This window comes from Pinus tabuliformis, chromosome 6 (genome assembly GCF_031772625.1).
Source record: "Pinus tabuliformis cultivar Carrire ecotype Pingquan chromosome 6, CPIR1, whole genome shotgun sequence".
Lineage (NCBI taxonomy): Eukaryota > Viridiplantae > Streptophyta > Pinopsida > Pinales > Pinaceae > Pinus > Pinus tabuliformis.
Window position 1 is genome coordinate 1505632487 of NC_142292.1, and position 13842 is coordinate 1505646328.

The window sequence follows — 13842 nt, forward strand, 5'->3', positions numbered from 1 at the left end:
AAAGAGAAGAAACCAAAAAAGGGGTAGAAGTATAGGCCAACCCAATGTGAAATTTCAATATAACCTTCTCTAACCTTGTCTAATTTCTAAACAACACATTTAACTAGTCGTTGATGTCATGTTTCCTCTTTGATGCTTTACATCAAATTAACTTCATCTAACCCCAGCAAGGTAGATGTGCCCACCACACCACTTCATGAGAATGTGTACACAGTTGTACGTCCCTTCATTATCTCAGATGATGCTTTTACTCTCCACCAAACTCCTCGCATGAGAAAAACAATCTTTGCAAGGTCTCAGTTCAAATTTAGGAAGCTTTGCAAAGGCACATTGTGTTGTTTCATGATGGTAAATGTTATTCATGAATGGCAATTTCTATCTGATTATGCTGAATCCAGGGCATCCTCTATTATTCCTTGCTGCTTTATGGTTTTTCTGGTTTTGTTTATGGTGGTGTGAGGCTTTGTCGAGGTGTGGTGTGAGAGAGGGACCAGACCATCTTGGGCTACCCTCCTCTTGGGATCAGCTCCTACTCAGGTCTCTTTATTTTCTTCCTCTCGTCAAGTCCTTACTCCTCAGTTGGTCGGGGCACGCACTTCTGAGGTGGATTCTATCTGCAGCAGGGCCTCCTCAGGGCATACATAACCCCGAAAGCTCATCAATTGCCGTGTGAGTTGGAACTAGCATTTGAGGGTGGGAAAATGGCAATGGAAATTTGAGAGGTATCACTGCTTCATTGTTGAAAGGTCATATATCAAGAGTAGATGTACCAGTCCCATTACAACTAGACAGCTGCAGGGAAGGGTACTCCTTTCCAAAAATGACACTAAAAACAAAATTCTGATGATGATGAACATGATGCAGTTGGAATTTAAAGCCATGGACAAGCATTTGACAAGGATAAAATCAGTCTTACTGCATGGCAAAGGCCCAACTCATCTAGACAGTCTAGGTGATCAAGCACCCATAGATGTGGAGGTTTCCACCTCCTAGTCTCCTCATGAAAATTTATGTTTTCTATCTTTACTATTATAGTAGGATTATGTGTTATATTTTGTGGCTGTTAAGCCAAGGCACTGTAGGCTTTTTTAGAACTCAGTATATTTTTTTTAAATGTATATTTTTGGACAGCAGACCTCCTGTATTGCCAATGGTCCGGTTTCCCTAGTGGCAGACCAGAGGCATACAGAAGGTTGGATCATATGTGATCATCAACAGTTAATAAAAGGCCTTTAAATTACCTCCCCACCCCCTCCCAAAAATAAAAAATAAAAATCATCTATAAAGTTTAGAAACTCAATTATTGAGAAGATTTTTCGGCATAAATCACATCATAAATCATTTGTCGACGCGTTCCAAACCAACAAGTGTGGTTCATCGTCAGGACAAGTTGAAGATCCAGACCATGGTAGATTATTTTCCAACTAGCAAAATTAAATCACAACTAGGTTATTATCCAGCTAAGATTAATCAGAAATCAATTTTTTAAAAGTATGTTCTTATCAAGCCCAAATTTAATCAAACTTCAATTATACCCTGAAGATGAGCTCTGCAGTGTGGTCAAAAAATTGAGGAATAATCTACTCCAACACAGCTCTCCTCTTGAATAAAATAATGTCCAGCTACCTGAGCTTTATAGAATTCATTTCCATTTTAGTTATAGAAAATCCCAATAAAGATAGTGATTGATTTCATGTTTGTACATATGTAATGAACACTTAGCACAATAGTATAGCTCAGTTTGCCCAACCCTTTCTACAGAAGGCATAATACCCATGGAGGTTACAGGATCTATTCCCAAGTAGTTCTGTCCAGTTACCAGCTGGTATTTCAACTAGAAGTCAATTCCATTCCTCACCCAGAAAAAAAAATACAGGGAAAGGAGGGAGAAAGGGGGATTCCATCACTCTGACAATGTACCAACTTCCTCACTTGGAACAGTTAATATGTGGGCAAGTTAAGGGAACATCTCTCTGGGAAAATTAATATAAACAATTACTGATGTAGTTACCTCCTTATAATGGCATAAATAAAAATTTTGTTGAATTAATGTTTGTAAGGAATTATCTTTGTAAGGTTCCAATTTTGATGTACGGGCAGAATAAATTATAAACCTATCCATCAACCAAATGAGTCTTGCAAAAAGAAAGAGATAAAGAGAAACTATTCACAAAACTTACCTTTAGCATTTGATGGCCTCCACTATCACTGGTGCTGAAAAGTTGCAACATCAGTGTTTCTTTTTGCGAAGGAGAGTGAGTAATTTCACTGCCTTTCTCAAAATTTGATAAATCACCCTCCCAGTCCTGTAGTAGTCACAAAGAAACATCTTAATATAATGAGGCATTTTCCAAACAAAACCTTTTTAAAAATGGTGCATTGTATAAGGTAGCCTACGTCAGAACACTGTATAGGTCATAGAGGGAAGACCTGTAGCTGCTCTCGGATGGCAGGCACAACCTTATCCAAACTGTCAAAACAGCATGGCGCACTTCCCGACTTCACATCATTGTATGTCGAATCTATGCTTCGAATAAGACACAGTAGCTCTTTTGAAGATACCAAAACACTTAATACCTACAGATGAAAACAAAATATTACATTAGAATACAACAGACTTTAACAAATTATAAAACCGGTTTTCTGGAAAAGCAAAGAATAGAGGTAACACTGCAAAGGACACGTTCAGAAAAAGATGTTATTGCCATTACATATCTCAGTTCTAATGATGCAATGAAATACGCATGGAAATTCAATTGTGAATAACCACAGTCCACCCTTTTGAATCCCATTTGATATACTTGTCAGAAAATACATTAACAAACAAAATTATACATGTACTATGAACTCCAGTATAAACTGACATAAATCTCAGCCAAATACCAAACCTGTTGAAAATTAAAGTGATCATGAATATACAACGAAAATGCACGAATGTAAATTGGATTTCAAGTATTGTTTCTATCTGGATAAAAGAAACAAATTAGAAATAATAACCACCAACTGCTACCATTATCAAAGAAGTGAACTTGTTAGAAGATCAAGCTAAAACAGTGAAATATTGAAATCCAGGAACATATTCAATAAGACATTAAAAAACAATCATCAAACTTGGCAGGAAACGCAAGGTTTCAGGCAAGACCACTGCCCACCCAACCATGATCCACCTAAGTAACATTGAGTTGCACTCACTTCTTATGTGACTTGAGAATGGATTACGATGGCATATCAACATTATCCAGACAGTTATAGGGAAAGATTTGAGAAACTTAGGACTTCAATTTCCTTTGAAAGCAACAGACTTACTACACACATTCAGGACATTTTTTGGTCAGAAAATCATTATGATTTACCAGCATGGATCCATCTTAAGCACGGATTCACATAAGTTGATATTCACATAAGTTATTGATATAGATCTTCAAGTCTTACTACACACATTCAAGACATTTTTTGGTCAGAAAAGCATTATGATTTACCAGCATGGATCCATCTTAAGCACGGATTCACATAAGTTGATATTCACACAAGTTATTAATATAGATCTTCAAGTAATTTATTTATATAAAGTGTTAACTTATTTTTTGAAAAGTATAAGGTTTAAACATCTTACTCACATAATTTTTTTTACTTCTAATTACTTTACATGAAATTATATTATAGGTCAAATGGATAACTAATTAAACATGTATAGCATATTCTTTTTTTCTTTTTTATTATAGCCAACATTACTTTTCTATTTAGAGAATATTTTATTTTTATTTTAAGAGGGACACATGTCAACTCTAGAGTCCAAGTTGAGCACGGACATACTTACACATCACCTTCACACTGGGCTGTAAAATGAGCCTCCTAGCCCAATTATACTATAAAGACAGCAAACATGATCACTCCCAATTTGTGTTGATAACCCTTGACAGTGCATAAGAATATACCAAAAAACATTTTCTTCAAAATTGCATAGTCAAACCAGGTTTGGGTTGGGATCACAAGTTTGTCCATATCCATTCAATATCTATGCCCATTATACAAAGTTAGCGAAGTACCTATCAGATGTAAAATGCAAAACTCAATCCTTCTTTGCAGAACTCGTCCAAAACATGAAGCATATAAATTGCTCGCTGAATTATCAAATAGAAGTAACTTCAGTGCAATGACATCAGGCTGAATTTACCCATTGTTTCTCGAGAAATAGACATGATAATTTATGGAAATGACCCTCCACAAAAGACTGTAAATAGATGGTGTGCTTAGCTATTTGATTGGAAATCTTGTCTACAACTATTTAAACTACAATGAATTTGTCAACATAAAATAATAAGTTGGATAGGTATTTTTCAGACACAAAGCATTTGAGATCCAAAAAATAGACGCTAATCTAAATGTCTCTAATTTAAACACAATTATTTGTTTGTTGAATTAACAACCAAATTAAGTTTCAATAACACGACGTAATTTTCACATACAAAGCATTTGAGTGCAAAATAAGAAAGATAGTTTAAACGCCTATAAAATAAACGAAGGACATTTTTTGTCTGTTAAACTAATAAACAATTATATCAAATTCAAGCCTACATTTACATGCATGAAGACTGCTCATAACTTAATCTATCAGGGATGGATCATTTGTTGTTAATGTTGAATTTTTCTGTTAATATAGCACTGACAGCAAGGCAAATTCAATATTTAAAAGGCAGCAATCTACATTCGGATATGGACAACACTTTTTCTCCTTTCCTGCTATGTGATTATTCCCATGCAAGAGGAAGTTCCAACTAATTGATTTTCACACTTCCAAAAGTAAATTCCTCATGTCTGAATTTTCTAGATACAAAACCTAGGTATAATAATCCTAATTGTTGATCCTACCTTGAAATAAGTACCTTTAATCCACCATTGGATCTTGCTTTAAATAAACATGGGGTCTTGCTTGAAGTGTCAAAGTTTATTCATCTATTCCTTGCTATTATCAATAAGACATAATAGAATAAAGGAAAGAGCAATGCACCTTGTGAGTCATCTGAAGAACTGCCTTGGTATTGATGTGCACGAACTTGTGGGCAAATACAAGAAACTGAACAACAAGAGAGCTATAAAAAGGATAATTAGCCAGAACATAGTTTTGCCAATGATCATTATATCCATAACAACTTTCTTTCGTGCTTCTTTTTACTAATGATCACACAGAATCAGTACCAGTCTTTTGCTTTTGAAGCAAGCTACCTGAAAGTGGAGACAATCGTTGATCCCTATCCCTAAGCATCTTATTCTCTGCCTCCAAATAATGATCCTCTTCGAGAGCGGGCATCATTTCGCCTTCTTCACCAATATTCCAAGGCTGTAAATAATCCAACCATAGATCAATAATGTGTGTAGCCTTCTTCAGACAAGCACCTACTGGCCAATAACTAAAAGCTCGTAATATAAACCTGTACAAAGGCCTCTGTAACAGAAGGGACCATGTAGCAGGCACAACCAAACTACTCCATGGCAAGGAAAATGACCTCAATCTCAAGGTATCCATTTGTGATGCAGCTCTCCATCCAGAATTCAACTCTTCTTGAGGACAACACAAAGTACTGCTTACATAATTGACCAGTATTTTCACAGCCTCTGTGATTTCTACACTGGGGAGACCATACCTATGATATCGATTATTAACAGGTAACAAAATACCAAAAGACTGGCAAACCCGTGAAGGTAAGGGCGAAAAATCGTCATTCACTAACCAAAACTGTACAAAGGTATGAACAACAAACTCGGCGCGAGAAAATATCGATGGATTCTCCTCGAAAAAATGATGTACAGACACACTGGGAGCACAAAAATCAGATATAGGAACAAATTTGTGTAGATACAAATTCAGAAGATGCAAATAAGGGCTAGAATTGAACTTCACAGGCCTTCCATTGTCATGGCTACCGTGCAAACTATGCAGAGAAGACGGCCATTTCTCGAAACGAGACCGGGAAGCCTTCTTAAACCCCAATTTCATTTCATCCGAATCCGAACGATGCATAATATCATTATCTTTGCATACAGCGTAATAAGCAAACCAAAACATAAAATACTCAAATGCATTCAACTGCACCTGAAATCCTCCTCCATGGCCGTCCTCCTTCAATCGGTCTTTAAATAAAGCAGGGCAGACTTCAAATAAGATATACAAACCCCTCTCCGACTGAAGCATGTGACGAATCCACGCCGGAAGGCGCTCGGATGGAAACACATAGCGAACCACATTTTCCTCGTTTGCGGCAAAGATTGATGAAAACAAAGCTCCAGACGGTGAGAGAAGATTTACGACCGCATTCGCGGAATGCTCAGAGGTCTGCGCGATCCATCCGCCAATGCCGGACGGCTGTAAGACCTCCTCGAAGCCGAAGATCTTGCGGAGCAGAATGGGGAAGCATGTTATGTAAAAATTCCTGGTCTGATCCCAGCTGTGCCTATCGATGAAGGATTCCACGACCCGGCATGAATTCAAAATATCAGACGATGATGAGGAAGCATTCAATAACAGCGAACTTAATTCTTGGGCTTCGAAAGAGAAATCTGTCGAAGGTGAAGAAGACACAGCCATTGCACCTCAATTTTACAGTCTCTCTACTGATCCGGTCGGAGGCTTAAATCCCGAGATAAACCCCTTGAATCTTCCTGAACCCTCATGCAGAACCACTAAACCCTACACTACATCGGATCGCAGCACTCACTGATCTAGTATTATAGGCATTCGAAGGTGGGGATACTCTTCTCTTTATTTCAAAATATTTGCACCGCCTTAAGTAGCTTTTCAACTTTTGCCATTTCCCTCGAAGGACGTTAGTGTGGGGTGGGGAAATTATGTTGTTTTTGAGGAGTTTTTTGGTTTCTGGGGACAGGGCCACTCTTTATGTGACCATCCGGGCAAGCGAGGCGGTAATCTTAAGTTCTTGCAGGGATATCTTATCTCTTATGGATTAATATGATTATTGATACTCTCTTATGAATTACTTACATTAGTGATAAGGATAGGGGATTAAAAATTTAAATATAATAATAAATTATATAAAAATAAATAAAAATTTGATGGGGTGTTGAGATGTGTGTTAGGTTACTGAGCGGATTTGTTATTCCGTTGTCACCCCAAACATTAAAGAGAGGGATAGTGTCACCCACATTTAATGATAATGCATTGTTTTAATTTGGAAATCTTTGAAACTTTCTCAATTTCCTACAATTGTTGGGGTCAAATTGATGATATTTGGTGTCAATGTCGTGTTGTCGGGTTATCTATGGGATATTTCCTCTGCGGCTTCTATAGTAGTTCCTTAAGCAACGTGGAAGGTCCAAGTTGTTCTTCCATGTTGGTTTGGCCTTCCATCCTTCACTCCATTTCATGAGCTAGACTATCTACATTTTCCAAGTATTGGCAAGGTTGCATATGGCCCGCATACCCACTGGTGGGAGTACCTACACTTAAACTCTTCTAGGTTTATGGGAGCTCAACTCCAACAAGTATACTAGTATTGTCTTTGCTCTTAATTTTTTCCACTGGGTCAGCTACATTTATATTACTTTGGTTTGCTTGGTTTAGGATTCTTTGGGGAAGGTTCAACGTGTTATCTAGGGGTGAGGTAGCCTTGTCCTCCTCCTGCCTACGACAATCTTCCTCACATTGTGTCTTGGTTTTACCATTCCTTTGCAACTCCTTTAGCCTTTGGTTTACCTTCCACCTTTATCCCTAAAATCCTTCATTTTGTACATTGTGCATTGGCCTCACTTTGGTTTTCAATCCCCTAAAATCCTTTTGTCTTTCGAGACTTCACCAATTAGGTTCACTCGCCTCATTATCACCGTGCCTCAACAATGGATGTGGTCGAGACGTGGCTCTGATGGTTAAGGCCCTTTTGGCAAACCCTGTGCTCAGTTGCAAGCCCTAATTGTTGTTTACCTCTTCAATGCAACTACCCCCCCCCCGCCTTCCCACGAGAAGTCCAGGATGAAATTGTTAGAAAGTCGATAATGGCAGCTTATTGTACTTATTTTCCTTTAACTTGATATTTGCTTGTGAATCTTAATTATCTTCTTTGTGTTCTTTAGTTAGATCTATTCATCAAACAATGTCAAGAACAATAATAACAACAATAGACACATATATTGGCTTTCTTCTTAAAATATGCTTCAAATGATATACAAAGACCCAAACCCTAGACCAATCCTTCTCCTAGTACCAAGTCATCCCTTCCTTAAATCCTTCCTTGATTCTACACCAAAATGTTAGACACTGCAACTTTGACCTGCCAGCTTCAATACTGCTACCCAACCTGCAACTTCGACCCTGCAATTTCGACCTTAAAGCTTCCAAGGAAACCCTAGAGCAGCCTCCTCTTGGGACCTTCCTAATAGCAAGACAACTCCTTATGATTTCTAGATCAAGTATACTTCCTTCTAGTTACAAGATGTTGCACTTCATCTTCCTACAACTCAGACCTGTAACTTCACTTCTTCCTGCAGCCCAGAAACCCTAGAATTTCGCACGTGTGAGAGAGATAGAGCCCAAAACAAAATATTTATGTCCTTCTTGTGCTTTCTTGGCCTTCACTCTTCTTTTCCTGCTCTTCCCAGCTATAGATCGAACTCTTTCTTGTAGATTGAACTTGTTGAGTGAGTTTTTCCAAATTAGGTTGAATTGCTTCCTTTTATATCCTTCTCAAGGGGTCGAATTCTCTCCTTTAGGCCGACTTGATTTTCCCAGGGTCGACTTGTACTTTAGGAGCTTCCAAGATTTTCTAAACTCAAAAATAATTATTTTTACAAATATATTTTTGCCCATAAGGGTCTTATAAACATGATGTTGACTCCTTTGACTCGAGACAGTAAATCCTAAGACCTAACAAACCCTATAAGCATGAACATGCTTTACCTAAAACACAATCAATAATGAGCATGAAACCCATGCTTTAATAATAATATATTTTCTTTTCTTTTCTTGTTTGTTACATAGGATACATATTGAAATGAGTACAACAATTATGAAGACCGAAACTAGTTACATTTTCAATAATCCCTCTTAATTAGGGAGGTATTCATAATTGTACACTCAGTACAACATCATATCTCAAATTGAAGAGTTATCACAAAAAGAGTCGGATTGATAAGCCATATTGTAAGCATCATCATCATGACCAGCATTGTCTCTTAGGCCTAACTAGACAATCTCTTCTTTAATCAAGAGCATTATGTTGGGAGGCTTTATGTGTGATACCGCACTACCTCTACAAGGCACATACCCCATCTGGATGTCTATAAGATATGTCCTATTAGGACTATTCTTATCTTGGATCTCGAATCTTGAGTCCTCAAAGAATATCAGTCCTCTTCGACCACTCTTCACTTGGATACTTATCACATCCTCAAACAGTGTTGGTCCCTTTCCTTTCTTGAATGTAATATCATCAAGGAAACCGCAAATTCTTATCCAATTCTCTACCATTCTCTCTTCATCACTTGAAGAGGATAATGTACAAGTGATGTCCCACATCACTCCCTCTCAACAAAAGACAACATCCCTATTCTCCTTTAATCTTGAGAATAACCCCCTCTAAAAAATAGAGGAGATCTAGACTTCCCTTTTATTTGAGAAGTCATCATCACAAGCCTTACAATTTGCCTTCATAAGAGTATTAGCTACCAGTTCTTCATAGTTTTCTGGCTCCCTCTTTCCTCTACATCATCGAGCTTTCTTTCTTTCAAGATATCATGGAGCCACCTTCTCTCTTCAATCTTGTGACAAGTTTCAGGGTACCTTTCTTGCTTATCACTTTCATATTAAATATGAAGGCATTGCATTGAGCTTTCCCAAACTTGAAGCTTGATCATGGCTTCCTTATAAATGTGATATTCTTTAACCTTCAGGTTATCTTATCATACTTCTACCATCCCTTTCCAAATTAACATTTCTTGAAATTACAGCTTTCCAGTACCAAATATTGAGCTTCCCTCAATATTCTTCATCCATACAATTGCACTTGCCTCAACTACCATCATATATTCCTGCGACATTCTTCCAGGTAGAAAAATAATATGTTAACCAAATAACCAACAATAATGAAAATTAGACTTGCCTCGTTATGATGACCTTCTCATTCCATCAACATCCTCATGATCCATCTCCATATGAATCTTCCTTCATGCATCAAAGTGCCAAAGGATCGAACTTTATTACCAAGTTACAATTTTTCTTCTAGGGACTAGACTAGATGTTAATCATCGTTATACATATATTTTAGAGAAAGTCTTAAATTATTTACACATCCTTAAGTAAGCCAAATCATATTCCTTTCAAGCATCATATATCCATATACATTAGCATATTTTATGACCAACTTTCTTTCACAAGATTCTATACACAAGAATCTTATCTAGAGTTTTAGATCCAACATGCATTCCTATGCTTTCATCCAATCATTTAGATATTCATATATCTCGCAAAGAGCCTACATCCTGACCATTGCATTCTTTCATCCCTTTACTAGTATTGGTTCCACATTACATGGAATGTCTACTTAACCTTGCCATGATGATTTTTCCAAAGACCTTCAAAAAACAATGGTCTTTCCTGAATCATGATGATTCAACTAAGCAGGATGATATCTTCTAATATAATGTTAGATAATGCTTGGATGGTCAATATGCAAAATGGTTTATCTATCCATCTATCTAGATGATCTCTACAAAGAAACTTAATCATGTAAATTCTATACATGCTACTATCATATGCTTCTTTCTAAGATGTTAAACAAAACATATTATCCTAAAATAAATATTAAGCTTCACAGAGAGCCGGACAGTCAATGAACCTTCTTTAGTAGTAAAGATCCTTCACTTCTTCCTTCTTTGCCTTCTTCTCAGGTTCTCCCATTGCTTCGGCCACATGAGCTTCATTCCTTTCCTTTATCTTATTGTTATGCTAGTTTGGAAAGTCTCACTAGTTTGGAAAGTCTCACTAGGAAGCATGTGAATGAGATATTATGGATTTCAAAAGAGAAATCATGTTATTCAATCCAATAGAAGCAAGTGGATTGGTGCTACTTGAGACTCCATAAGCTCTAAATCAATTGGTGAAAGCAAGAAGTCTAAAAGATAAATGCAAAGAAAGGAATATCCATCTATGTACAAATCTACAATAAATAAATTCAAAACTATACAGTGTTTCCATATAGACAATGTTAGGTCCCTATAACACTAGTGATTCCCCCATTACTAGTGTCATTGTGGCCCTTACTGTTATTGTTGTGCCCTTATTGTCCCCATATTGTTATTATTGTGCCCCATAGAAGCCCACTATTGTTATTTTTGTGCCCTTATATTATTATTGTTATGTTGACTTTGATTATATTGTGACCCCTTAGACTCCTATATATAGAAATGAGGCTTTGTCATTTGTATCATCCAATAATTGTTCTTTTGTGTAATGTAAAGGAGGTTGCCCCCTCGAAGAGGCTGATTTCTAAGTTGTTGATCTATCTTTTCTATCTTTTTGTGAGTTGGTTTCATAACAGACAACCTAGGTTCGAACCCTAAAAGGTGTAGGGTCTTTGTGAGTGTTTGTGAGGGAATGTGTTTGACATCACATAATTGGATTCCCTTCATCATCAAAGAGACATGTGTCCCAAAAGTCAATTTGGTTTAAGTGGATGTTAATATGATACATTGTATATTTTCTTAGGGTAGTAGCACAATTGGAAAAAATCATGTTGGCAAGCCCTTGTGTATCCAAGTGATCGAAAGTTCAATCCCCCAGACATATCTCACCAATTGAACTTAAAAAAAATATGATACATTGTATATTGCAAAGCCATTAAGTTAAGTAATGACCTTGGCTAACCCAAATATTTAATTAGAATTTAAGCTCAAACACAACATTAGAAATGAAACCTTCACTCTAGATCTAAGGATATAGGGGTCAACATTGGATATTGGATACAAGACAAGGTGATCAAATGTATCTCTTGGACTAGCATTTTTTACAAAGGAATACAAATTTTAATGCTTATATTAACATGTATGTATAATATAATAATGAAATAGTCACTCTTTAGTTCATGGATAAAAGTGTTGGTGTGGAAGGAAATCTCGAGGGATGTGTCACTATAGTCATAAAAATTGCATTTATTGTGGCACATGGAGAACTTATTAATTGGGTGTAGCTTTAAAAATGGATAGGAGTGTTATCCTCCCCACCTAACTGCAATTCCTACAAATGACATATTTAGTGATTAATGAGTATATTGTTGTAATAATTTTGAACCCTGTGTTAAGAAATTGCCCACTTTTTCTAAGAGATCTAGATGGGTAAAGTGAATGGGAAAACTGGGAATCTTACCCATACTAGAGTAGTCATCGGCAACATAGTGAGAGGATTGAAGTTGGGAAACCATGGCTTCACTAGAAGACCAACTCATCCCCAAAACCATGGACCTTGGTCAAGGATTTTTTTCTTATCCTCAAGACATTTGAAGATCACCACAAAAAAACATGGGTCTACATCCACCCAAACCGGCGTTCATCCAATCCTATCATAATCGAACAGAAAAACGCTACTTTTTCAATAGAAAATGGGGAATAAAAGTATCACCCAAGGATAATGACCATCGCATCAAGCGCTCAATCATAAGGGAGGAGCAATAATTTGACAATCACACGTCCTTGATTTCTGTTGATTTAACTCTGAACACTCACGTAATATTCTCTTGCTTGGCGAATTAAGCACCACTGCATGGAATGGACGAGGATTGAGCCGAACCCTGGATGAAGCCCACTTCATTCTCATCTAAACACAAAACTATATATACGTCAAAGCTATTACAATAGATTCTGACTGTCAACACCTCGAGGTTCTGTTTATATGTGGCTACCTTTTATGGTTACTATTGAATGTGTGATTGGCAATAGTAATGGCAACTTAGGGCTGCCAAATTTCCTTCGATTCCCTCACTACATCCTAACACAAATAGTTGTTCAATGCCTTGGGTGTCTTTCAAAACTGGTAGGCAGCGTCTTCTTTGATATTTCTCGATGGTTTTAATTCCACTACAATCACAACTTTCATTTACATAAACTTCGTGTTTTCGCACGAGCGACGATTGTTCCAAGGTGAAATGTCACTTGGATGGTTTCAATGTTGTTGACCCATCATAACTAACTAACGGATATGCCCATTACAATTTTATACCACCCCATTATCAATATCAATTATGCATGGGAACCAATTAAAGCAACTTTTCACATTAATTTTATATGAGCATGAGAACATGTGTTAACAAGCAGCCCATAAAGCCTCATTTTGAATGCCATAGTCACTTAGAAGGAATTCCTCTTGTAGTAGCATCCTCCCTACTAAACTTTGCTAGTGCTAACATTAGAACCACCATTACAACAAGATATCTTTCTAGTGTTGACAACACCATTATAGTAAGATACCTCAAGAGAGATGGAAAATTTAAAAAGTATGATAGTAATACTTATCCAGAAGATGGTATTGAAACTAGTAATTGTTCACGAATCCATAAGATTGTAAGGTCATTCTCATTATCATAATCATTGTCATCATCATCACCATCATCCTTGTCATTGTTATTGCCATCATTACATTATCATCATAATCACCATTCATGCCATCATCATCATCATTATGGACATTGTTTGCAATTGTTCATAATTGTAGATGTTGTAAGAAATATCATCAACCCAAAAAATGTGATCAGTGCTAGAAAAGGGTTGTTTAGGACACATTGATATACGTAAGAGAAATAACAACTCTATTTTTGACAGATGATCGATGATCATCATCATCACCAC

General features: G+C 36.9%; 1 protein-coding gene across 1 annotated transcript; it reads right to left on the reverse strand.

Annotated features, from left to right (window-relative positions):
- Positions 1 to 2461: 2461 nt before the first annotated feature.
- On the reverse strand, positions 2462 to 6583 carry LOC149264370 (uncharacterized). The gene is made up of 2 exons (XM_089398567.1): positions 5009 to 6583; positions 2462 to 2577 (listed from the first exon to the last, which is right to left on the reverse strand). The coding sequence occupies exon 1, from the start codon at positions 6581 to 6583 to the stop codon at positions 5180 to 5182; it is 1404 nt and encodes a 467-aa protein (XP_089254693.1). The 3' UTR covers positions 2462 to 2577; positions 5009 to 5179.
- Between the last annotated feature and the right edge of the window lie 7259 nt (positions 6584 to 13842).